This window comes from Ursus americanus, chromosome 17, assembly GCF_024610735.1.
Source record: "Ursus americanus isolate L20-20 chromosome 17, mUrsAme1.1.p, whole genome shotgun sequence".
Taxonomy (NCBI): domain Eukaryota; kingdom Metazoa; phylum Chordata; class Mammalia; order Carnivora; family Ursidae; genus Ursus; species Ursus americanus.
The window spans coordinates 5,134,637-5,159,335 of record NC_142143.1 but is presented as its reverse complement, the minus strand read 5'-3'; the positions used below and the strand labels follow the sequence as shown (position 1 = coordinate 5,159,335).

The window sequence follows — 24,699 nt, the reverse complement described above, 5'->3', positions numbered from 1 at the left end:
TGTCTTCCTCTGTAGGCGGGGATGACAGCAGAAGCTGCCCCCAGTAAAATCAAAGCCCTCAGGACCGTCTGCTTCGTCGTCAGTTACTCAATAAACATTAGCCGTAATAACCACTAATACTTTCTGTCATTTTTGTAAGTTCTCGTGAACAACGCCTCTTTCCTGCTCACACGCGCCCTTGTTGCTGCTTCCCACCTGCTCTGCCCCTTTTGTGGCAGAAACACGGTGCTTGGCTTCCCGGTCCCTCAGCAGGGTCGCTGCTGCCGTGAATACTGTTTCATCCTGGCTCAGAAAGATTCGAGTGCAGGACCCCAGCTTGGATCCGACCTGATCGCCGGCCATCCTGCCATCCTGGGGCCTCTGTCCTCAAACTCCGTAACACCTTTGCACGCACCGGTCCCTCCACCCGAACATTCTCACACATCTTTAGCTGGCAAACTCTTACTCATCCGTCAAGGCCCACTTCTCTGGAAGAACCTCGTCCCCTAGGCCACAGCAGCCGACAGCATTTGTGCATCGAGTCGGCTTGCTGTCAGGCGTTGTTCTAGACACTCGGACACAAAGACCTTCAGACCTGCCGTAAGGAATCCTGCCCACGACCTCTTTTAGGGAAGGCGGTTAGGGAAGGCTTCCTGAAGGCGCTGGCGTTTAAGCTGATGGTAAGGATGAGACCTTGGCCCCTTTCAAAGCTGGAGCAGGGGCTTCTAGGCAGAGGAAACTGTAAGGCATGTGGTGTGTTCGGGAAGCAGAAAGGCGGTCAGCGTCGCTGGGGTTTGGAGATGGGAATGATCTAGCTGGCAGGTCGGTCAGGACATACGCTGGGCCGTGCAGGCTAGATTTTACTTTAAGAGAGCTGGGATGCCATTGGTGGGTTTTGAGGGGTCTGGGACCTGAGCATCCCGGACAGGGGTTGGGGTATGGAGGCTGGCTGCGGGGCTTGAGCAAGGAGGCACCTGTTTGGTCCAGGCCAGACGAAGAGGGGAAGAGGGGCTGGCTGGCTGGGTGGGGGTGTGCAGGTGGAGGGACGGCCCGACGCAGGGCTCACAGTTCGCTGATCGTGGGGGTGTGGGGGTCTCTGGTCTCAGCGGCTGGCTGGCTGGTACTGTCACTCGGAGCTGGCGAGGCCGGGAGGGACTGGCTTGGGTTGCGTGGTGGGGAGAGGAGAGGGAGAGAAGGGAGACATTGCAGACCTGAGGTGCCTGCGAGGCATCTGAGGGCCAGGAGGTGTGGCTGGGTGGTGGGGGCTCCGGGGACAGAGCTTTCCGGTGGGGCTGTGGAGGCAGCAGTCCCTGCGGCCCAGCGAGGAGGAAGCTCCGGCAGACGCAGCCGAGCAGGCCGTGCGGAAGCCACAGGCCTGGAGGAAGTAAGCAGCGCGCGTGGCCGCGGCCTTGCCCCGGCTGCTCCAGCCCCCCACGGCTGGGAACGTGACTTTTATTTGGAAGCCAGTGATCACGAGCTACGAGGCCTTCATTTCCTGGTGTGGAGGAGGCAGCCGGGTGAGTCCTCCTGGCGTCTTAGCTCACGGAGCCCCCGGCTTGGGTCTTTCTGCCTCTAATGCTTGGGAGCCCGAGCTCACCGAGGGAGGGCTCCCAGGGGCTTGTGGAAACCGACCCCAGAGAACACAGCCTTTGCTGAGGCCGCACAGGGAGGGAGTCGGGCCAGGCGGAGCCCTGAGCCCCTGTGCCCCTCCAGCCACCCAGGCTTAGAAGCGGCCGTTCCTCCCTCCAGGGCCGGACAGGCAGACAGGCAGCATCCCATCGTTTGGCCAGGCGGGCAGCCTCCCTTTCCACCTGCCGTCTCCCCCAAGCTTCATCCAACGCGTGGGGAAGAGGGGCCACCCAGTTTCAGATGCAGGAACTGAGGCCCAGGGCGGGGAGGGGCTGCCTGGGGCAGCCGATAGCTTGAGGCTGTTCCAGCGCTCTGTCTACTCCATGGCCTTCGGTGAGCTCGGAGTCCGGCCCTGCCCTGTAAAGATCTTCAGGACCAGAAAGGGAGGGGATTTGTCCAAAGTCATACAAGGAGAATGAGGAGGAACCAGCCTGGAACCTGGGCTGCCTAACCCCCAGGCATGGTTCTTTTCTCTGGCCGCATCCTTCAAACTGAGTCCTGTCCAACAGGTGGCTTGGAGGCCTACCCAGGGGGTAGCGTTGGCCCCACGGCTATGTTCTCCCCCATCCTCGACTCAGGGCAGGATGGAGCCGCCAGCAGTGTCCAGCTCCCTGGGCTGGCTGCTAGGGTGATGGGGGGCTGCAGCCCCTGTGAATGCCCCCATCCTTGGGGGCCTCCCCGGGGGCTGGAGCTGGCCACCATTCTGATGCATGACACCCCAGTCCCAATGTCCGTTTGGGACCAGAAACGCTGGGGAAGATGCAGGGACCGAAGAAGGGGGCAAAGCTGCAGGCAGAGCGGGAGAGGAAGTGAGCGCCGGGAAACAGGAAGGAGGTCAGGGCCAGCTTCTGAATCTGCCCCATCGCGCGGGGTTTGAGCCCAGCCCCCTGCCCGTAACAAACATGCGAAGGGGGCTGCACACAGGCTGTAAATGCTGGCCCCTCCCATGCTGGCATGAGCAATGAGACCCCCAAACCACAGAGCGGCCAGGGTGATAAGCCCTGTTGTAGAAAGCCTCGTCTAGAACCGGGCCGGGCAGGGCCAGGCCGCCCTCTGAGAGCCAGGCCTGTGTGGAGCGTCAGAGGCGTCTGGGGGATGTTGGCATGGTCCGCTCGTTCAAAGGCTGGCGGTGCCCCGCTGTGCCCACCTGCCTCGGGCTCAGGGACCTGGAAGAATTGGCCCATGCCTACTTCTCATCAGGGGGACCTGTCCCCTTGTGTAGGCAGCCCCCGCCCTCTCTCCCTGTGCCTCGAAGCCGGGAAGCAATGACTCACAGAGCGAGCGTGGGGCTCCTGGGATGGTGATGCCTTCTATCCCCTGCACCCCCAGGGCCAGCGAGGGAGAAATGGAGTCAGAGTCCCTCTACAACCTGCTGCAGCTCCCTAAGGTGACGGGCCCGCCGGCGGAGGAGGACCTCCCACAAGGTGCCGTGTCCAAGTGGGGCGGGGGGGCCGGGCAGGGCAGAGGGGGTGAGGGTCTGTACGGCAGGAACCCAATAGGCGGGTCTGGGCACCGCCTTGCTTTCCAAGTTGTCATCTGAGCCCCCAGTTCTGTTCGGCCCCCACGAATGCCTTCTGCTCCGTCCTTGACAGCCCCCTGCCCCGCTTCCAGAAACTTCCGCAGGCATCCCCATACCTCTCATGACCACACATCTCGAGGTTACTGGTGACATTGAAGAGGAGATGCCAACTGCTACTATTTATTCAGGAGCGGCGTCTCATTTTTTTTGCTCTGAGGGTAGATGTCCCTGCCTCCTCGGCATACACGAGGAAACTGAGGCCCAGAGAGGAACGTAGCAGGGAGCAGGTGTCTCCATCACTGTGGTGGGGCTGGGATTCTGAACCCAAGGAGGGCGGCTCCGGCACTGAGGTTCCGTGCCCTCCACGCAGTGCTGACGCCTCGCGGGATGGGGGCTGGTCGATCTGGGGGTGGGCATAGGACTGGGCAAGTCCACAAGCCTGTTCTCCGAGCTCAGGGAGCTTGTGGCCGCTGCCCCTGAAACCTCCCTTCCAGGAGACAGTCGGAAAGGACAATGTGGGTGCCCCAGGCCGTCCTCACCCTGTTACAGAAAGAAGCAAAATAGGAAGCAACCCAAAGGTCCCGCTCAGCAGGGGCTTTAAGCGAACTCACTGGAATTTATGTCACCTTTCAAACATAAGTATGATGATGGAGAGAAAGGGTGAAATCATTGAAGTGAAAGAGCAGAATGCAGCTTGTTCTCGAGGCTGTGAAGACAGCCTTTGGAGATGCGCGGTGTGGCCGGGACCCCCGGGGCGGTGCCCCCAAGAGACCCCCGGGGCAGTGAGCGAGACCCCGGGGGCCGGGGCGGTGAGCGAGACCCCGGGGGGCCGGCTGGGTGGGAGGGGGAGCCGCGTCGGGAGGCTGACTTCCTTAGTTGTCTGGAGCTCTCTGTTTATAGAAGGTTTCAGGCTGGAAAGCGTCCTTAGCAAAACTGCTGTTAGTGGTAGGGCTTAGTTATTTGAAAAAATATTTATTTTTTGTTTTACAGTTGATTTAGACATACTGCAGTACTGGCAGGCGGAGCTGGAACGTGGGATGACTCAGCGGCAGGAAACCTGCTCCGGGAAGGGGCGGGGTGGGGGGTGTACCCCCAGAGCCATTCGCCCACCCGCTCCCCGAGCGTTGGTCCAGAGCCTGCCGGTGCCGAGCGGGTTAGATAGCCCTCCTACTTGTCAGGAGACACGGGGCTGGGTGGTACGTGAAGGTTCTCGGTACATCCAGGAAAGGTCCCCGGCTGAGTCATATGAAGACAGAGACATTGCATTTTGTGAACTTGGCCAAGGCAGTCCCCACGTGGTGACTCCGTTTCCCCCGTGTTCACTGACGCTAGATAATCTTGTAGTTCCCTCTCAGCCCTGACAAGTGTGGGTTCTGTGTCTAACGTCAGGAAGCTGCCGACCAGGGTCCTGGGGCTCGGAGAGTCGGCCGGGGTGGCCTCGGTGTCCTGCCCACGCCGGGGAGCCAGAGAGGCGCAGGGGGAATCCGCCTCGGCCCCTTGGTGCCCGGTCCTGGGCTTGTGTGAGCCCTGCGCCTTCTTAAGTCAGTGGGTAGAATTGCCAGATAAAACACAGGGGGCTGAGTTAAATTTGAATTTCAAACAAGAAATAGTTTTTCAGGCTAAGCGTGTCGCCAAAATATAAATATTGTTGTGCCTGAGGACGAGCTGGTGCTCATGAGGGAAGTGAGAGGGGAGGGTGTTTCAGGTGTGGCGGGAACAGAGTGGGCAAAGAAAGAGGCGTGGAGGACGAGGCGTGTCTGGGAAATCCAAGTCACTTTAGACATTCGATGCTCAGGGTGTGTGTGCGTGTGCCTGTGTGTGTATGTGCACCTGTGTGCGTGTGCCTGTGTGTGTATGTGCACGTGTGTGCGCCTGTGTATGTGCACGTGTGTGCCTGTGTGTGTATGTGCACGTGTGCATGTGTGCGCGTGTGCGTGTGCGCGTGTATCAACGACTGTGTATGTGCATGTGTGTGCATGTGCCTGTGTGTGTATGTGCACGTGTGTGCGTGTGCATGTGTGTGCGCATGTGTGTGTGAGTGAGAGAAGCAGCAGGACCAAATTCCCCTCGTGTCAAGGGGCTGCATACAGCTGAGCTGCAGGGAGAGAGCTGCCTGGCTCCCTGCAGGGTCCCCACACGTGTCACACTCACCTCTGCTTCCAGGAGAAAAGAAGAAATACCTGCCCCCCACTTCCCGGCAGGATCCCAAATTTGAAGAACTACAAAAGGTACAGCAACTCCCTGTGGTCTCTCCTGATGTCTCTGCAGGGGGTCTTTTCATCATCTTGGGGTGCGGACAGCAGGCCACCCCTCCCCTCTCTGACCTCAGGCTGGCGGGTGGTGACCCTGCAGGTCCCCAGCAGGCCTGTTGAATGACTACATGAAAGAACGTTTATTGAGCACCTACTGTGTACCTTTACATGGCTGATCACAACAAGTCTCACGACGGTTGAGACGGATCTGCTGTTTTGCATCCCATGGAGCGAACAGGGAGGCTCAGAGGGTTGACCTGACCTGTGGGGGACACAGGGCTGGCCAATGGCTGACCAGAGCTGGAGTTTGACCCAGGCCCCAAACCCCGTGCTCTTTCACCAGTCCGAGGCCATGGAGAGCTGGCAAAATGGGCAGGAACAGGCGTGGGTCACCTGGGTCACCCAGTCTCTCCTCGGCTCTGAGTCTGTGGCTGCTGGACCAGCTGAGCACAGGCAGGCTCAGGCTTCTGTTTTCCTCCGCCCTACTTCTCCAATCTCCACATGGCCTTTCTGTTGCCTCCTCCAGGGAGGCCTCCTGGCCTGCACCACCTTCCACCCCCAGATCATGGCCATTTCCCATCCCTTCCTTTCTGCCTCCTGTTCCCTCACTCCCTCCATCCCACCTTTCCCACCATCAGGCCCTGGGATACCGGGCAGAACCAGCTCGTTCTGACACGTCCGGTGCTGACACGTCTTGGTTTGGGCTCCTCCAAGAGCCGAATCCTGAGATAAGGGTTTGGGTGCGAGTAACGAGTCAGGAGGTAATGGCAGGAGACAAGGAAAGCAAGCGGAGAGGGGAGATGGGGAGGGAAGGGGCCACGGGGCAGGTGCCGCTGTGGGAGCTGAAGCCTACTGGGCCCTTCTGGGAGCAGGTGCGGGAGGCGGAGGCGCTTGGGGGGTTTACTCACCATCTCTGGAGTACCTGGCGCTGCTCCCTTAAAGGCACAGGGCTCCGCTTCCTGCCCTTGTGGCCTGTTGAGCCCCAGCAGGGTGGGGTGCCCGGACAGAGCTGCAGGGGGGACAGAGGGGTGCCCCACAGCCGCGAGTCTGGGGCATTGGGTGGGACACCCACAGCCCCTGTGCCGGTGCCCTGGGGCTGCCGCCACTAAGTGCCATAAACCACGTGACTTAAAACGAGGGGTTGATGCTCTCCCAGCCTGGAGGCCCGAAGTCTAAGCCAAGGTGTGGGCAGGGGGCTTCCTCCTGGAGGTTCTGAGGGGGAACCCATTCCCGGCCTTTCTCCCGCCATCAGATATCTCTGACACCCTTGGTGTCCCTCGGCGTGTAGACGCGCCTCCCCAGTGTGTGCCTTCCTCGCCACGGAGCCTCCTCCGTGTTCCCGATACTGTGTCCTCCCTCTCCTGAGCTCTCACCAGAAGTGCTGCTTCGTGTCCAGATTCCTACCAACAGCTCTTGGAGGCCATTTAGGCTTTTCCTGTCAAGGGCCTTCAAAGCTCTTCCCAATTATCCAGTCCCACAGCCACCTCCCCACGTCCAGGTACCTGTTACAGTAGCTTCCCGGCACCGACACCTTGCACAGGACAAATGACAGCCCCACTGTGCCCTGGTCCCTGGTGAAGACAGCCCCACAGTGCTCTGGTCCCTGGGAGCACAGAGCAGGCCCCTAACGCAGCCTGGGAGAGCAGGGAGGGCTTCCCAGAGGAGGCAACGTTTGACCTGGTCTTGAAGGATGGGTAGGAGTTGGCAGGTGGGAGGAGGGCAATCCGGGCCAAGGTCAGAACTGAGCCACATGGGGGACCAGGTGAGGAGTGGTTCGGGGTCAGCTGTCCCTCTGGGGTTTGCAGGTGCTGATGGAGTGGATCAATGCCAAACTCCTCCCCGAGCACATCGTGGTCCGCAGCCTGGAGGAGGACATATTCGATGGGCTCATCCTGCACCACCTTTTCCGTAAGTGGCGGCTCCCAGGGCTGCACGGGTCTGGGCCCCAGCCCCCCAGCCCGGCCCCTCCAGGCCCCCACGGGTGGGCTCCTCACTCAGCGTCACCCTCCTGCCCCCTGCTGAATGTCATGTATGGAGTGCCTGCTGTTTATAGGCTCCCGGGAGTTAACAGAAGAACCCGGGTCCCTGGCCTCGGGCTGCACCCAGCTGCTGGAGAACACAGGCCAGCAGTGAGACACCCCGGGCGGGTGGAGGTGGGCTGGACTCCTGCCCGGGGGGCCCTGTCTTAGTCTGGAAACACCTAGTGCTCCCCAGGATGCCTTCACTCAGCGCCGCCTCCCGGCCCCGGGCGGACCCCCCACTCTGCCCCCAATTCCCCCCCCCCTCCCCGCTGTTGAGATGTCAGGTTTGGTCTACACACCTGCCTGTCTGCACAAAGCTGTGAGGTCCCAGAGAGCAGGGGTGGGCCCGATTCCAGTCCTCAGCCGGCCTGGGGCCTGGCTCAGTACTGGTCGGTCGTGGAGCCCTTTGTAGCTGGCTACCGAATGATCCTACCAGCCCCTTCCCCAGCACCTGCCTGGGAGCAGATGCGGTTAATCCTCAGAAAAACCCTATCCTGTTAGTGTCCCCACTTTACAGATGAGGAAACCGAGAGGCCTAGTCACTTGTCCGAGGTTTCAGAGGGAAGAAGGCAGGGGAGTCAGGATCTGAGCCTCGGAGTCCAGGCCACACTGCCTGGCAGAAGGGAGACACACATCATTGTGCAGGAGGCTGAGGGAGGGGGTATGGGGTGGACAGGGTGAGGCAGGCCAGTGGAGGGCAGCTCAGAGGGCAGGGGCTTGCTCCGGTCACATAGCTTGTGGCGGGGGGTTCCCCCCCAGTGTCCTCCCCCGCCCACTGTCCCTCCCGCCCCCCACTGTCCTCTCCTCTTCCCCCACGGTCCCCCCCGTCCCTCCCCCTCCTCCCTCTTCTGCTTCCTTCCACTTCTCCCCCCACTCCTTCCTTGGCCCTCTCCCACTCTCTCCTGCCCTTAGAGATGCTGACTGGGCTCAGGCTGGAAGTGGAGGAGATGGCTCTGACGGCCCCGAGCCAGAGGCGCAAGCTCGAGGTGGTCCTGGAGGCCATCAACGGCAGCCTGCGGATGGAGGAGGGGCAGCTCAAGTGGAGCGTGGGAAGTAAGTGGGGCCTCGGCTGGGGCAGGGTCCTGGGAGGGCGGGGCGCCTGGGTCCCTTTGCACCGGTGACCTCTGTTCACCCAGCAGGTGTGCTCACCTGCCTCCGGTATGGGGACACCCGGGGGGCTTGGAAGAAGCACGGCCTCCTGTGCAAAGTCGTGCACCTGTTGGGAGCAAACAGCCCTACGCACTTCAGGCCGCGGCGGTGTGGCTGCCGCTGAGCAGTCCACTGAGCGGCATGAATGCGGTCAGCCAGGCAGCCCCTGTTTGAGTCCCAAGCACCATGAGCCCCCACCTATCTTGTCAGTTGGGTGATACCAGTCTCTTTTATTAATTGATATAAGTTATACCTGCAGGGCCGGCTTGTGAGAAACGAGCATGAGCAAAGCACCCAGACCCCCGCCCCAGCCCGTTAGCGGTTCAGTATGACGCTCCCGCCACGTGGAGCCCCGCATTCCTCCCATTTTCCAGATGAGAACACTGAGGCTGAAAGGGGTTCGGTACCTTCTCCAGGGCTAGGGGTGATGATGGAGGAGTTTTTGTTGGGTCTTATGCCACCGCCTTGACCACTTTGTTTAAAGACTCTCTTTCAAAGACTGATAAGCGTAGCGTTGGCCCTGAATTAAGTCACACTCATCTGAATCCAGCAGTTTCTCTGGCCGGGGCCCCACTGTAGGGCATTGAGTTGCTCATAACTGTCAACAGGGACTGTCTCTGTGTCTGAAGCCCCATCCACACTGTGGCTTGTGCCCGTGAGCTGCATTCGCAGAGTAGGGTGACGAGGGCAAAGGGTGACTGTTTTGGGTTCAGAATGAATGTCTCCGGACCTCTGGCTTCCAGAAGGCTGGACGCAGAGCTCCTTGGTCTTTAGAGGGTGGTTGTGACAAGGAGACCTCCATGGGGCCCCGGTTTGGGCAGCCCCTCGGCTCTGACCTGTGCCCCCTCCCCTCCCAGCCATCTTTAGCAAGGACCTACTGGCCACCTTGCATCTGCTCGTGGCCCTGGCCAAGCACTTCCAGCCTGACCTGCCCCTCCCGGCCAACGTCCAGGTGGAGGTGATCACCATGGAGGTACGAGGCTGGGCCCCGGGGGACCCCTGTATGTAGGCTGAGCATTTTGGGTCCACATCACCATACCCTGGATTGGGGAGTGCTGCATGGGAGGGGCTGACCCTCCCTCAAGACAGATCGCATCCCTCCAGGACAGCCGTGGGGGCAGGGCTGGAGCTGGGGGTGGGAGATGCCGAGAGTCCAGGGGGGCCATAAGGAGGTCTGCGGGCTGGCCAGTCCCACTTATCTCAGCAGATAGCATCTGCCAGGGGGTGTTAGGAAGGTCCTGCCTGTGGCAACCCACGTCACATAGGCTATAAGTGGTCATCTGTTCGTGGCCTTTTGGGAGCCTTACAGCCTTGGCCCATATCGCTGCAGTGTTGTCCCGTGTTCAGTACTGATGGCTGTGACCGTGCAAGGGAGCCTTCCTGGGTTTCTCCACCTGCAGGCCCCCTTACTCTAGCATACTCACAGCTGGTGCTGAGGTTCACGCTCCCGGAGCCCACGGCTTCTCCCTCAGCAGACTTGGAGCACCCCAAAAGGGGCCCTCATCTGCCCCTGCTCCCCATTACTCCCTCCCGCAAGCTCTGAGTACCTGGTGAGCAATGGGGCTTCCTGTCTAGGAGCTTACCTTTCACTCAGGTGAAATCATTCTTACTTTTTTCAAAACCATTGATTAAAATTCTCTACTAAGTAGTGTCATGACTTTGTTTATACTTCTTATATAAATCAGAGGTGATTGTATTCCTTCAGTCCTTTGCTTATTCATTCACTTATCCATCCATCCACCCATCTATCATTCACCATCCATCCATTCATCCATCCATCAGCCACCCATCCATCATCCATCCATTCATCCATCCATTCATGCATCCATCCATCCATCCATCCACCATCCATTCATCCACTCATCCATCCATTCATCCATTCACACATCCACTCATCCATCCATCCACTCATCCTTCCACCCATCCATCCATCCATCCATCCATCCATCATCCATCCATTCATCCATCCATCCATCCATCCATCCATCCACCATCCATTCATCCACTCATCCATCCATTCATCCATTCACACATCCACTCATCCATCCATCCACTCATCCTTCCACCCATCCATCCATCCATCCATCCATCCATCATCCATCCATTCATCCATCCATCAGCCACCCATCCATCCATCCATTCATCCATCCATTCACCCATCCATCCATCCACCCATCCATTCACACATCCATCCATCCATCCATCCATCCATCCATCCATCCATCCATCCACCATCCATTCATCCACTCATCCATCCATCCACTCATCCTTCCACCCATCCATTCATCCATCCATCCATCCATCCATCCATCCATCCATCCATCCATCCATCCGTTTACCCATCTGTCTATCTATCTATCATCTGTCCGTCTGTCCATCCATCCATCCATCTGTTCATCCTGGTCATCATTCATTCATTATTCAGATCAACTCATGTTTATTGACTCCCTGTGAGCCAGGCACTGGGTGAGACTCTGGGGATACCTAGGGAACAAGACAGGCATTGTTCTCATCCTTGTGGGGCTCAAGGCTCATGAGAAAGAAAGACAGCTGAGCCGGGCCACAGTGATGAGAGCTGTCCAGGAACCACCCTGAGGAGGGGACGAGGTAGAGTGAGCTGGTTCTTTGGGGCTGCTCTGGCCACTACAGTCTTTTAGTGGCTGACGTGGGTCTCTGAGTTTTCTGGGCTTACTCAATTTGTTCCCCTTTTTTCTCTTTTAGAGCACCAAAAGTGGTCTGAAGTCAGAGAAGTCAGTGGAACAGCTCACTGAATGCAGGTGAGGGAAGAACCAGGGCCCACAGCAGAGGCCAGCCTATGTTTCTCAGGGAATGGGCAGTGGGGCCTGGGGCCGGGGTCCGATCTACCTGACCTTTGTGGGAGGGGCCTCACATCTCCCTAGTTTCCTCTCAGCCCCCAGAGGGCCTTGCTGACCCCTCAGCCCTGCTGGGAGCCCTTCCATCTTGCCGGGCCTCACAGGGCACGGCCCTTTAGGGGCTGTTAGGCGTGCCCACCCCTGCCAGCTCATTTCGCCCTCTGCACAACCCAACAAAATGGGCGGAGTTGGGGCTAGAAAAGGGGCTGTGGCTCCCAGTCCTGAGGTCACACCACAGCCATTGTGGACCAGGAAGAATCCAGAACTGGGGTCAGAGGACCCCGAAGCCATGTTGGGTCCCCTGTGCCTGGTGCCCACGCGCTGGCCATGGGTGAGGGAGTCATCGGTGGCAGGGAGATGCTGCAGACGGGCACAGACGTTGTAACAGGATGACAGAACCCCGCTGGCCTCCCAGTGCCCGGACACAAGAGCACCAAACACGCCCTCATACTACCACCGTTTACTGAGCACCTCCTGCGTGCGGGGCGGGAGGCCCTGTCCTTGGGTGCCCATGTCAGCCTGCTGTTTACCTTCTGTCTGGGCGAGCAGGATGCCCGGCCAATGAGCTCTTCCCTCGGCCCTCCTGGAGGTAAAGGCTCTCCCAGGCAGCGCCGGCCAGGTCTGTCGGGCTTGGTCTGAGAGCGGGCCACTCGAAGGAAGTGGTAGGTTTCTTTTCTCACCTAACATTTGCTGAGGGCCCACTATGTGCAGGGTGAGCCCCTGTGACCCATTTGACCCTCACAGAGCCCAGCTAGGGGGTCAGTTCTCTAGCTCACAGGCTTGGCACGCAGCCCCACCTGGGCTTAGCCCCCCCCTTGGTGGTATATGAGCTGTGTGACCTTGGACAAGTCACCTCCCACCGTGTGGAGCCTCCAGTCTTCTGAAAAATGGAGACCCGTTCCTACCTCTTGGGCTGTTGTGAAGGTTATAGGTAACGTGTGCAAGGGGGCCGTCCCCCACCTGGACTCCCTTCGACCCTGGGGTCCCTCCAGTCTATGGCTCCTGTGGGGAGTGGGAGGCACTTAAACCAAAGGAGAGTTGATGACCGGTGTCCGCTGTGACCCAAGCATGTGTGCCGAGCAGGGCAAAGGTCAGGAGGAGGCAGACCTTTGCTGGCCCCTCAGGCCAGGGGGTCTGGTGCACACGCAGGCCCATTTAACTTTCCCCAGGGCAGCCCGGGAAGAAGCCGTGCTCCCTTCTGACTCAGTGAGGCTGAGGGACCTCCCAGTCACCCAGTTGCTCAGCGGCCCTGACCCGGCCCCTCCTCCGAAGCCGAAGCTTCAGGGTCTGGAGATGAGTCTGGGGAAGCTGAGTGGGAAGGTGTTGTCTGTTCATGATGCTACATTCCTCCCCGCGTGCGGTCCTACAATCACCCTTCTCTGCCCCTTTATGAACTCGGAACTCCGTGAGGGCTCACCTCTGGCTCCCAGCCGGTCGCAGGCGGCACGGGGCCGTCTCGCCCTCCGGCACCCTGGCTCGTGCTGATGAGCTCCGGGTCTCTGCTTCAGGCTGCCCGCTCCGCCCTGCACGGCCCAGTCCGCTGCTGAGGGCTGCGGTCACGGGGGCCACCTGGCTCTCCTGGGACCGCCTGGCCTGCTTCGGGCCCAGAACCTTGCTTCTAAGGGGTGGGGCTGGCATGGAAAATTTAACACAAAGTCAAAGGAAAACGATTCAAAACAAGAAACACAGAGTGAAAAAAGCCAGACCCGGAGGAGTATGTCCTGTGTGATTTCACCGCCCCGGACTCCCAGGACAGGCAAGACGCATGGTGGGAGGGGTCAGAGCAGTGGGACTCCTGGCTGGCGGGTCACGGGGCAGTGGGGGAGCACGGGGGGCTTTGAGGAAGGGTCTCTATCTTGTTGGGGTACTGATCCCACAGGGCATACGTAAAAATGCACCTGCGATAAACTTCCAGTCTGTGTGTCTGGTCGCACATGTAACGCCTCCCGCCCCAACTAAAATGACAACCACAGAAATGACAAAACCCAGACGTAACCGGGTGTGGAAACCTCCAGAGAAGGGGACGGGCCTCTTTCTGGCCGTTGGCGCTGCACAAGGCCCTCCCTGCCTGCTCACGAAGCCGCCAGGGAAGGAGCCCACCAGCCTCGTTGTCAACTCTGCCCGTGCCAAGTCTTGTCATGTGAAGAGACTATAGGTCTGAAGACAGTGATTTTTTTTTTAACCATTTCTTTGCCTTTCTCCCCCTACAATTTCCCTTTAGCACAGACAAGGACCAGCCTACGAGTGAGTACTATTGTCACTTTGAGGACATCTTTTCCTCTTGGGTGCGTGTTGAAACAGACGTGGTGATGAGGGGTGACTTGCTGGGCGTTCTCACGCCCTTTGCGCCCTGCTGTGTGTACCTCGAGCCTTCTTCTGGTCCGTTTGTCCCATCTGTCAGTCCGTCCATGGATCCAGCCATTTCCTCTCCTGATATTGCTCATGGGGGGGGGAGATTTATAATCCCCCCTGGCGGCCGGTGGAGCTGTTGTTACACACATGCGGGCTCCGGAGCCACACGGCCTGGGTTCGAACTCTGATACTTCCTCTCAGCGGCCGTGTGAACTTGGGCAAGTGTCCTAGCCTGTCTGAGCCTCAGCTTTCTCATCTGCCAAGTGGGATTAATAACGGCACCCACATCTTAGGCTGGTGATGGGGGTTGAAAGAATGTGCGAATGCGCTCAGCCCCGTGGGTGCCTCATCGTGGCTGGTCTGTGATGTGGCTGCTGCTTTCGTGACAGACCTCTTCACCCACCGACTGATTGGTCCAGCCATTCCTTCTTTCATTAATTCATTCTTTTTTTTTTTGAATTGTTTATTTTAGTTTTTTTTTTTTTTTTTGGTATTGATATGAACATGTGGATTTTTTTTTTTTTTTAGAGAGAGAGGGAGGAAGCAGAGGGAGAGGGACAGAGAGAATCTTAAGCAGACTCCACACCTAGTGCGGAACCCCGTGTGGGGCTTGATCTCATAACCCCGAGATCATGGCCTGAGCTGAAATCAGGAGTCGGATGCTTAATTGACGGAGCCACCCAGGCGCCCCAGGACTCGTGCATGTTTTATTTCTTCCATAGGTTTTAATAAGTGCAGTACTTTTTCTTTTTGATGTAGATGTTGTACCTTTTATAGCCAATGAGGATCCTTTTTTGGGAAGATTTTGTTTATTTGTCAGAGAGACAGAGACAGAGGGCACAAGCAGGGGGAGCGGCAGGCAGAGGGAGAAGCAGACTCCCCGCTGAGCAAGGAGCCCGATGCGGGACTCGATCCCAAGATCCTGGGATCATGAACTGAGCCAAAGGCAGATGCTTAACCGACTGAGCCACCCAGGCGCCCCTCATTCATTCACTCTGCAGTCGGTTGGCCTGGTCGGCTGTTCATCTAACCATCCCCCCACCCACCAGTCCATCTATCCCCCCACCCACCAGTCCGTCCATCATCCTTCCATCCCAACACGATTTTCCTCCCTAAGCCCTCCCCACTTACAACACATTGCTGTGTGGGCAGGGGGTTCCATGAGGGGCACCCCACCTGTAGAGGTGGAAATAATGACCTGTGAGGTTGAGAACAGGCTGAGGGAGGATGTGTGGGGGAAGGAAGGAGAGGGGAGGTAGAGGGAGGCTGGCTGGTGTGTGTGTGTGTGTGTGTGTGTGTGTGTGTGTGTGTGTAGGGTGGCATGGGGATGGGGGTTGTTAGGGAGCAGAGCTTGTCAGGGGGCAGCAGGAGGGTGGGTCACGTGGTGAGGGGCAGGGACACAGAGCAGGACCTCCTCACAACCCTTTCCAGCACATTCATGCTGTTCTGGCTCCTGTCAACGGAGCACACGTTTGCCTTTCATTTCCTGGCTCCTTCAGGACACGATTCCCGTGAGCATGGGTCCAGGGCTCTGGAACAGCCCACTGGTGTTTCCACCATGTTTGTGGGTGCATTCGAAAGGGCACGATGCTCTCTGGTGCATCTTTCACCTTTCGCTAATGAGGGAACCGAGGCACAGAGAGGTGAAGTGACTTGCTCAGGGTCACACAGCCGCCGAGTGGCAGAGTCTGAAAGTCATTTCTGCTAGCCAGCTTGGGCATTCGGTGCCCGAGGACCAGTCTCCCCCAGGGAGATGCGTGGGCTGCAAATATTAGGAAGGCAGCTTGTGGGAAAAGGGCATTCGTCTGAGGACTCGGGTCTCTGAGGCGGGACCAGGGCCTGAGCTGCGAGCTGCCAAGATGCTTCTTTTGTTCCTGAGCCTCGCAGGCATGACTCAGCCGCTGAGGGTGCTGGCCTTTTGCACGATGCAGGCTCGATGTCCTCATTCTGCCAATCCAGAAATGCTGGGGAGGAGACGTATGGGCCGAGTGTCCGTGTGGGGCTGGCCACCTGTGGCCACCCCGCGGACCTGTGGGCGGAGCAGGGGACTGGGAGGACGTAGGGCAGCTTCCCGGGGAACGGGGTTGCGGCCGGGCGGACACGAGAGGCATCCACTACAGAAAGGACGACCATTATTGAAGCCCTACTGTGTGCCCAGCCGTGCCAAGTATGTTATGTGGCCCCAAATTTCATCTTTGCAACGACCCCATCTAGTAGGTATTATCAGCCCTACTTTGCAGATGAGGACACCCAGGCACAGAGAGGGGAGGCGGTCCCCCTGGGCCACACAGCCAGGAGAGCAGTGACCCAGACAGACCCAAGCCCTGTTTTTTAAATTCAAGAATCCGGAGGTGGAACTTCAGCTCCCTCTGGACTGGGGACCCTGAGAAACTTGTATGGAAATACAGTCCCTGTTTGGCACGAAGATAACAGCATGTAATGAGATGTTTATTGGATCTGTCTGCAGAGGACGTCTTTGATGAATTATTTAAGCTCGCTCCGGAGAAAGTGAACACGGTGAAAGAGGTGAGAGAGATCAAAGCTCCCAGTCGCCCTCCCGCCTGTCTGCCCTGAGTCCTGGGGGGTGAAGGGGAAGGAACAAGGCCCTCGCTCCTCCCCTACTGGGCTTCGGACGCCACGCAGGGGGCTTTCTGCCCCTCCCCTCCCCCCGAGCGGGAAGGTGGCAAACCTGAGCCCTGGGCCTAAGGTCTTTGTCCTTCCTCGGGTAGGCCATTGTGAACTTTGTCAACCAGAGGCTGGACCGCCTGGGCCTGTCTGTGGAGAACCTGGACACCCAGGTAGGGACTCAGCTGTGGGGCCGCCAGGCAGGGAAGGGCCATGGGGTGCAGGTGGGGAAGAGGGTCCTGTGGGGCCCTGGGACCTGGGACCCACCCCCTTCTGGCCCAGGATGTGTCGCCTCTCGGAACCTTGGGGTCCTCCTCTCCAGTGAAGGGGGGCTGTTACTGGGAGGCAGCCTTGCCAACCAAGGACACCGTGGGGATCTCGCGGGACAGGGACTGTGCGTTCCCCTATGCGGTTGGAGCTCCCCACGTGTGACTGCATTTGCTCATGGTGTCACATGCGAGGCGCTGTCTTAGAGCCATGCCTCTTTGGGCCCCCCGGTTGCCCAGCCCACCGTGGCTGACTTACACTGAGTCCGTGGGGGCAGGGGCGGAATCTTACCAGTCAGCCTTCCGCAGGGGGCCACGGCCTTCCACGAGGATACCATGCACCTGTAGTGTTCCCTCAGCACAGAGGGGAACAGAGAAGCTGAGAGGCTAGTTGTCAGCCCAGGGCCTTCAGGGGCGATGGAGCCTGCTGGCCACTGGACTCCTCACCCGGCCGCATAGGCATTGGCATAGGAGCTGGGCCACCTGGTTTCCATCCATGCAGCGTGGTGGCCGTGGGGGAGGGAGGTGGAAGGCAGGTCTGGTCCCTGGTGGGCCAAAGGGCTTATGGCGATCTTAGCCAGAGCTGATGACTTCTCAGACACACCCTGACATTAGCCAGCGAGGAGCGGGGTGCCGGGTATCTGAGGCCAATAAAGCCCTCACTGTCCCCGCGGGCGGGGGGGGGGCAGATACTACCCCATTTTACAGATGAAGACACTAAGACACAGAGATGTCGATGAACTCATGCAAGGTCACCCAGTGACAGAGCAGAGGACCTGGAATTTGAGTCCGGGGTGCTGGGGCCACAGTTGGTGCACATCAGCACGTCCCATGGTGGCCCCAGGAGAAGCCCGTGTGTGATGCAGTTCGGTGACGTGGCGGGTTAGCCACGTTGTGGACCTGATGGGTACCGGATGGCCACTTGTGGCCCCTGGGCTTCAAGGACACCTCCTTCACATTATCTATGTGGCCTGGCGTTGGACTTCTCTGAACCTCAGTCTCCTCTTCTTTTAAAATGAGTTTAAGGAGACCAGCCTCATAGAATTGGGAGCGACGAATAAGATGAGGAGCCTCCGGTGTTTACATAGGACGCGGTACACCGCAGACATGCCATAAACGCTAAATTTGGGGTTTTATTACATTTTATGTGGGTACATGCAGGATGATCCTGGAGGTCCCCATTTTACCTGCTTCTCATCGTTCTCTCTCCCTTGGTGAAGGAATGGCGTTTGGAAAATAGTGATATGTGGGAGGACCGTATTTAGAGACGGTCGGATGAGGGGAGAAGTTGAGGTCCCTGGTATTTCGGGGGTACTACCGGGGAATATCAGCAGAAAAGATTTCAGGCCGATCTCATAACGTCGGAACAGACCTAATAGGAGGAAATTCTATTAAGGACTTGGAGTGGTGGCTTTCCCTCCAGTATCCAGTCTTGTGTTCCGTATCTTTGAAGAGATGGAGTAGGGTTGTACCGGCGTACGATACGCCGGTGGGCAGCGGCTTTATCTCTGAGCAGACCGGACAGGCAGAGATGCTAATGTGGAACCAGCAGAATGAGCCCCGTGTGCTGTTCACCTCTCCGCAGGAATAATTTTGCGCTCAACTCTGTTTTCTCCTGTGCAACAACGGTATATGGTTGAAAAAGCCATATTCGGCTATTACACAGATAACGTAGAAAGAGCTTATTTTATCGAGCGTGTGCTCTGTGCCAGGCAGCCAGCGACTGCTCCCAGCCTGCCGCCGATGTTTGCAACACACGGCAAGGTCGGGGAGGCCGTCCTCAAGTCTCACAAGGGCAGCTGACGCTCAGAGAGGTGTGAGCCTTCCGCGGCGCCGCATGGCCACAGGGGGGTGGGGGCAGAGCGGGAGCCCTGGGCTGTCTGCCTCCAATGCTCCCCTCCGCAGTTCGCAGATGGGGTCTTCTTACTTTTGCTGATTGGACAACTGGAAGGCTTCTTCCTGCACCTGAAGGAATTCTACATCACGCCCGCCTCTCCTGCAGAAATGGTAAGTTTCCCGGAGGTTTCCTTGCTGGTCTGCTCCTGAATGGACAGACTTCTGGAGCTGGCAATTCCGGTCTCCTTGTTCGCTTCCAAGTGAAGTGAAGAGTGGGGGGAGTTTGTTTGGTTGTCCATATATCTACCCATCCATATCTACCCAATTCATCTGCCCATTCACCTGCCTGCGCATCCATTCATCGGTCTATCTACTCATCTACCCATCCGTCCATCCGTCCATCCATCCATCCATCCATCCATCCATCCATCCATCCATCCATCCTTTCATCCATCCACCCTCACACCTATCAGCTGACTTGCCTATTTGCCCATCCACCCAGTTCATCCATCCATTCACTTGCCTGCCCATCCAACCATCACCCACTTATCTGTCCATCCATCCGTCCGTCCGTCCACCTGTCCAGCCCCCCTCTGCCCCTGCACCTGATCCTTCATTTCTTGAGATCCTGCTTGGAGTCAGGCTGTGTCATGTGGGCCATAAAGACAATCCCACACAGCTCCTGGTTTTGAGGGCCTCTCAGTCTATACCCGCTGTACTCTCCGTGATGTATGCTTCCCCAGGGCCACGGTGAAGTGTGTTGGTTCAGGATGCGTGGGTCAATTGGGGACCCGAAGGAGGGAGCGGTTGCTGTGATCTGAAGGAGTCAGGAAGGGCGTGGTGGAGGAGGTGACACGTGTTGTCGATCAGATCAGCATTTGGTTTGCTGAGGGAGGGCACCCGAGGGCAGGGAACAGCATCAGCCAAGGCTCAGGTGCGGACAGAAGCACGGAAATCTCAGGGTGGCGTCCACCTGCAGTCTGCGGCGCTGCAGGGGTGGGGCGGGGCACGGCAGGGGTCCAGCCTCGCAGGAGTCAGGAGTCCCCGGTGGCCCCTGCAGGCTGGCAGGCCGCTTGGGGGACTGCTGCACCAAGGCAGATGGGAGGGTGTGTGTCCTGACCCGGGGAAGCGGGGGAGAGGACGGCAGTGCTGGCGGCAGTGACTGGTGTGCCCGCGTCCCCACGCACAGCCTCCCTGGCCATCCCGCGGGGTGCCCCCGTGCTAGCTCCTCGCGCTCTCCCCCCTCGGGGCTCGTGCACAGACGTCCCCTGCCGGGAAGGCCCCTTCCACAAGCCACATCGACCTGCCAGTGAGGGCAGGGGACTCTCCCTGGTCTGCAGTTGAGGGCAGCCCCGTCCCCTGGCATCTCGCCCCAGGTCAGGGCACACATGCAGAGGAACGAGCAGCCCCGGTCTGGTCCCTGCTCACCACCAGCTCGTGGCCCGCACCTCGGGCTTCTCTGTCTTGCCCGTGGGCTCACAATCCCTGCCCTGCCCACTTCTCAGGCCACGCAGGTGGAGTCTGGAGGGTCACGGAGGGGAAGCATCGAGGGCGGGTGGTCCCTGGGGCCCCTGGCCTGCTCGGGACCGTCTAGGAGTCTTCGTGGGCCTCAGTCCTACCAGAGGGGATGCCAGAGGGGTGGCTGAGATGGGCTGGAGCACTGGGCAGGTGGCGGCCTGCCCAGGACCCCAGGTGGCCTGCTTAGCTCTGTCCACACCAGGGTCCCCGTGGCCCGTGCAGCCTCAACCCAGGGCGGGAGGTACCCCCTTTATTTTTCCACAGCAGTGGTTCCTTCTACAGAGCAGGACCACTAAGCAGGGCTGAGGGCCAGTTGCCAGGGCCAGCCTTGGGGCCATCTGGGAAAAGGAAAGATGTCTGTCCCCTTTCGCCTGCCTGTGTCCTTGGGGAGGGTGAAGGCCGAGGTCCTGGGGATGGATCAGACCTGTGGCCTGCCTGTGGGGTGTGAGGCTCTGTCCTGGCTTGGCCCCCACCCCAGCCCCCGCATCCAGGGGCCCTTCATCCACACCCTCCCCCACACATCCGCAGCCCTGTCTGTCCATGTCCTACTGACTCCTGGCCACAGCCTCACAGGCCTGGGCCTGCCGCTTCCCAGCAGGCAGGGGTGCTCTTGACCAGAAGATTGATTCAGGGCTCCGAGGCTCAAGAGCTTGGATCCGGGATATGGAGCAAAGAGGCTGGAGCCATGCAGTGTTTGTGTCTCCGGTGGTAGTAGCAGGGTCAACGGTCAATGCTCACTGGGCTCTTCTGAACTGTATCAGTCAGCTGTTGCCCGGAGATGCTGTGTAACAAACCACCTGGACAACAGGTGGCTTACTTAACACCCGTTATATCCACGGGTCTGCAGATGGGCTGGGTTTGGCCGGTCCAGGCGCGGCTGGGTTCAGCTGGGGTGGTGGAGCTTTGTGCCGCAGGGCTGCCAGCATCCTCCTGGGACCAGCAGCACACCCAGCATGGTCTTCCCGTGGGGCTGGCAGAGACACAGGCGACTAAGCGGAACACAGCTGGCATGACATCACTTCCCGCTCATCCTGTCGGCCCAGGAGGCCCTGTGGCCTCGGTGCCCAGGCTTGCCCTACCTCCAAAGCCGGGGCCGCCTCCCCATTTCCTTCCTAGGGAGTCAGGGTGAGCCCTGCGCAAGACAGAGGAGTGTGAGCCTCTCCCCACCCAGGGAGGGGGCTGGTGCGAAGCTGGGCCACTGGGAGGGCTCGGGAGGCTCAGAGCCCAGCCGAGGCGGTGGTGCTGGCCCTCCAGCCAGAAGGCAGAACACGTAGGTCGGGGAGAAGGCCAGAGGATGGAACAGCATGGGCCACATGCAGGCCGGGGAGCCTGGGGAAGAGGCTCAGAACGGGGACCCAGAACAGCACAGATGTCCCCTCTTTGTTACTTGGGTGTTGGGCTTCATCGGACTTCAAAGCCTCTGCCCAATATTCGGCATGCTTGCAAACTCCAGTTACAAGCCAGGGACAAGCTCTCTGACTCCCGATGTCCCTGGGCGCCGTGAGCCTGCTTTAGCCGCTGATTTTAAAACCAACTTCCCAATCTGCGCCACGTTACATACTGGGGGAGAGAAGCTGCCTCTTTGCTCAGACCCCAAGAATGAATTTTTGTAGCACGTTGTAGGCAATCTCAGCCACAGGAGCATAGTTGGATCAAAATGCCAAAGAGGTCATTAGCTGACGAGGGCGGGGCCGCACCATCTCCCCCCGGGGGGCACCCGAGGAATCATTATCTTGGCAGAGTGGCCCCTCGAAACTGAATGTCTCCTTATCAGACCTTCCTTGCCACTGGTGTTTATGCGAGACCATCATTCCTTCCGGGAAGACGAGCGAGGGACAGAGGGAGGGAGGCGACCGTCTGGGCTCTGCGGAAATCAAAACCCCAGCACCGGAATCGTGGGCTTCCTCCCACATTCAATTATTTCTCCCCGGGAGGATTCGAGCGCACCCTCCTGGATTGCAACCTTCCCTCAGCTCCGTGCAACGTGGTGGTTTTACTTTTATAATCTCAAGCCGTGCACAGAAGGGAGGTGACACCTCGCGGGGAGCGCACTGAGACATCTCTGGAGGCTGCAGCACTTCCCCGGGCTCAGGTCGAGCACAGGCCTGACACCCTGAAGCAAGTGTGATCATTTTTTACAGCGTCGGGAGGTGGTCCTCAAGGCCCCGACGCCATGAGGGCAGCGAGGGGGTCTGGTTTGGCCCCTGCTGCATGGCCAGCCCATAGTAGATGCGCAATAAATAAATGTATTTTTTTTAAGATTTTATGTATTTATTTGACAGAGATAGAGACAGCCAGCGAGAGAGGGAACACAAGCAGGGGGAGTGGGAGAGGAAGAAGCAGGCTCATAGCGGAAGAGCCTGATGTGGGGCTCGATCCCATAACGCAGGGATCACGCCCTGAGCCAAAGGCAGACGCTTAACCACTGTGCCACCCAGGCGCCCCAATAAATGTATTTTAAATAAGCAAATGGGCAAAGTGTTTCCGAAACACTGGTCCTACAAGGTGCTCCGTGACAAGTGCGTCCTGTGGTCAAATGGGAAACCCGCTTTAGACCTGCTTCGCTCCACACTGGGCCACTGCCCCCAGGAGAAGGGCAGGGTTTTTTTATTGTGTTGAGGCCCAAGGGAGAAACTAGCCATGAATAGGGGAAACTCCGCTAACAGAGCGTGTGCTCTAAGCCAAGGACTGTCCGGGCTCCCTCAGGCTCCCACCCAGCACCCTGGATCAGGACATGGGGGGAATAGGGGAAACTCCACTAACAGAGCATGTGCTCTGAGCCAAGGGCTGTCTGGGCTCCCTCGGGCTCCCACCCAGCACCCTGGATCAGGACATGGGGGGAATAGGGGAAACTCCACTAACAGAGCATGTGCTCCGAGCCAAGGACTGTCCAGGCTCCCTCAGGCTCCCACGCAGCACCCTGGATCAGGACATGGGGGGAATAGGGGAAACTCCACTAACAGAGCATGTGCTCTGAGCCAAGGGCTGTCCGGGCTCCCTCAGGCTCCCATCCGGCACCCTGGATTAGGACACGGAGGAAATGGTGGTGACTGCACTCTGCAGGTGAGCAAGGTAGGCCGGGGGGTGCCCAGTGACTTGCTGGAAGTTACTCCATGACCGAGCAGGTATCTGAACCCACGTGCTCCTAGGCAGGGGCGGCTGCTCCAGCCTCCAGCCTGCGTTGCACGGACATTAGAGTGAGACAGACCTGGTTCTGCCACTTTCTGTCTTGTAAGCTCGGGTGAGCCCCCTTGGCCACTCTGCACCTTGCTTTCCTCAGCTGTTTCCGATGGGTCCTCTGTTGCCCACAGTGCTGGGGCTGCGTCAGAAAAGGCCAGGAGAAACCCGTGTTCTTTCCTCTGGCTAAGTCCCCTCACCCAGCAGGACTTACCGCTAGGTGTCCCCTCCACCAGGAAGCCTTCCTTGACCTCCAGACCAGATCCCCCTCTCCATAACAGCCTCCCCCACTAGAGATGGCCTCCTTGAAGCATGAGGGACATGAGTGATGGGTGGGCCTGGGACTTGGGAACCCAGGGCTGGGTTGGGACTAACATCTGGTGGGGTCTTGTCACAGCTGCACAACGTCACCCTGGCCCTGGAGCTGCTGAAGGATGAAGGTCTGCTTGACTACCCCATCAACCCCGAAGGTGAGCATGTGGTGCGCGTGGGTGCTGCGGTGTCGGGGGACAGCCTATGTCGGGGTGTCCTCTTGCTCGGCATGGGGGCTTCCCATGACGGGGGTGCTGTGCCCATAGCTTCCGCCCACCCCGCTGTAGGAGGGGGCCTGGGGAGAGGACACAGGGGACTGGGGACCCTGGGGCAGGCAGTCCAGACAGATGAGACCTTGAGGAATTATGGGGGGGGGCACCGCAAGAGAGGTGCAGGGGAGGACTGGGTGGGTGGAGGAGGGGAGCAGGGCCATGTGATGGGTCCCGGGACTCAGGCCTAGGATGACCAGCCATCCTGTTTGACGCCGGGTTTAGCAGGGACATCCCATGTCCCAAGAAGCCCCTCGGTTCCGGGCGAAGTGGGACAGTGGTCACCCCGCTCCTCGCCCTGGCCGAGGAGTGACCAGCTGTCCTGCTCTCCTCTGGCCCGCAGACATCGTGAACAAGGACGCCAAGAGCACGCTGCGGGTTCTCTACAGCTTGTTTCGAAAGCACAAGCTGAAAGAAAGCACAGACAGCAAGCCCCAGGGACCCCCAAATTAACTGTCACTGCCCCTAGAAGCTGCTTCTCAGAGCCTGCCTGCTGCACCAGCCGGAAGACCCAAGGGCTCCAGAGGGACCTGCGCCACCGTACAGCCAGCTGCCCCCTGCCTCCCGTGTGTCCGCGGCATGTCTGCCCCGCCCCCACCCCCATTCCCATGTCCATCTGAGTATCTCTGAATTCACGAGGCATGCATGGATCTGTTTTGAGCCAACCCCTGGCCTCACTCAGTTTATATTAACAAGTGTTATTTCTGGGAGGGATCTGGGGCCTGCAGTGTCCTGGGAGAGACGATTCAATCTGTGTGTGTATGAGCTCCCCCCCGCAACCCCCACCCGGCACAGCTCCCCTTCCGCGCGGCCGGGCATGGAAGGTGCTCGGAGTCCCATCTCTGATGGCACCGGTGGGGGCAGCTGAGAGCCCAGTGATGCTGACCTTCACTGGGGCTCCAGGGCCTGACCTTGGGAGCAG

The 24,699-nt window shown here is 58.9% G+C and overlaps 1 protein-coding gene across 2 annotated transcripts; it reads left to right on the top strand.

The window, feature by feature from the left end:
• Positions 1-1,297: 1,297 nt before the first annotated feature.
• Positions 1,298-24,386, top strand: PARVG (parvin gamma). 2 transcript variants are annotated; one of them, XM_045779988.2, is made up of 13 exons: positions 1,304-1,496; positions 2,938-3,032; positions 5,291-5,355; positions 7,185-7,287; positions 8,313-8,453; positions 9,407-9,522; positions 11,271-11,326; positions 13,644-13,666; positions 16,242-16,300; positions 16,504-16,572; positions 18,571-18,672; positions 23,594-23,666; positions 24,121-24,386. In XM_045779988.2, the coding sequence occupies exons 2-13, from the start codon at positions 2,954-2,956 to the stop codon at positions 24,228-24,230; spliced, it is 996 nt and encodes a 331-aa protein (XP_045635944.1). In that variant the 5' UTR covers positions 1,304-1,496; positions 2,938-2,953; the 3' UTR covers positions 24,231-24,386. The 2 variants fall into 2 exon arrangements, with proteins under 2 accessions (XP_045635945.1, XP_045635944.1); XM_045779989.2 differs by lacking the exons at positions 23,594-23,666; positions 24,121-24,386 and adding an exon at positions 23,023-23,562 and having other exon boundaries at positions 1,298-1,496.
• Positions 24,387-24,699: the final 313 nt, after the last annotated feature.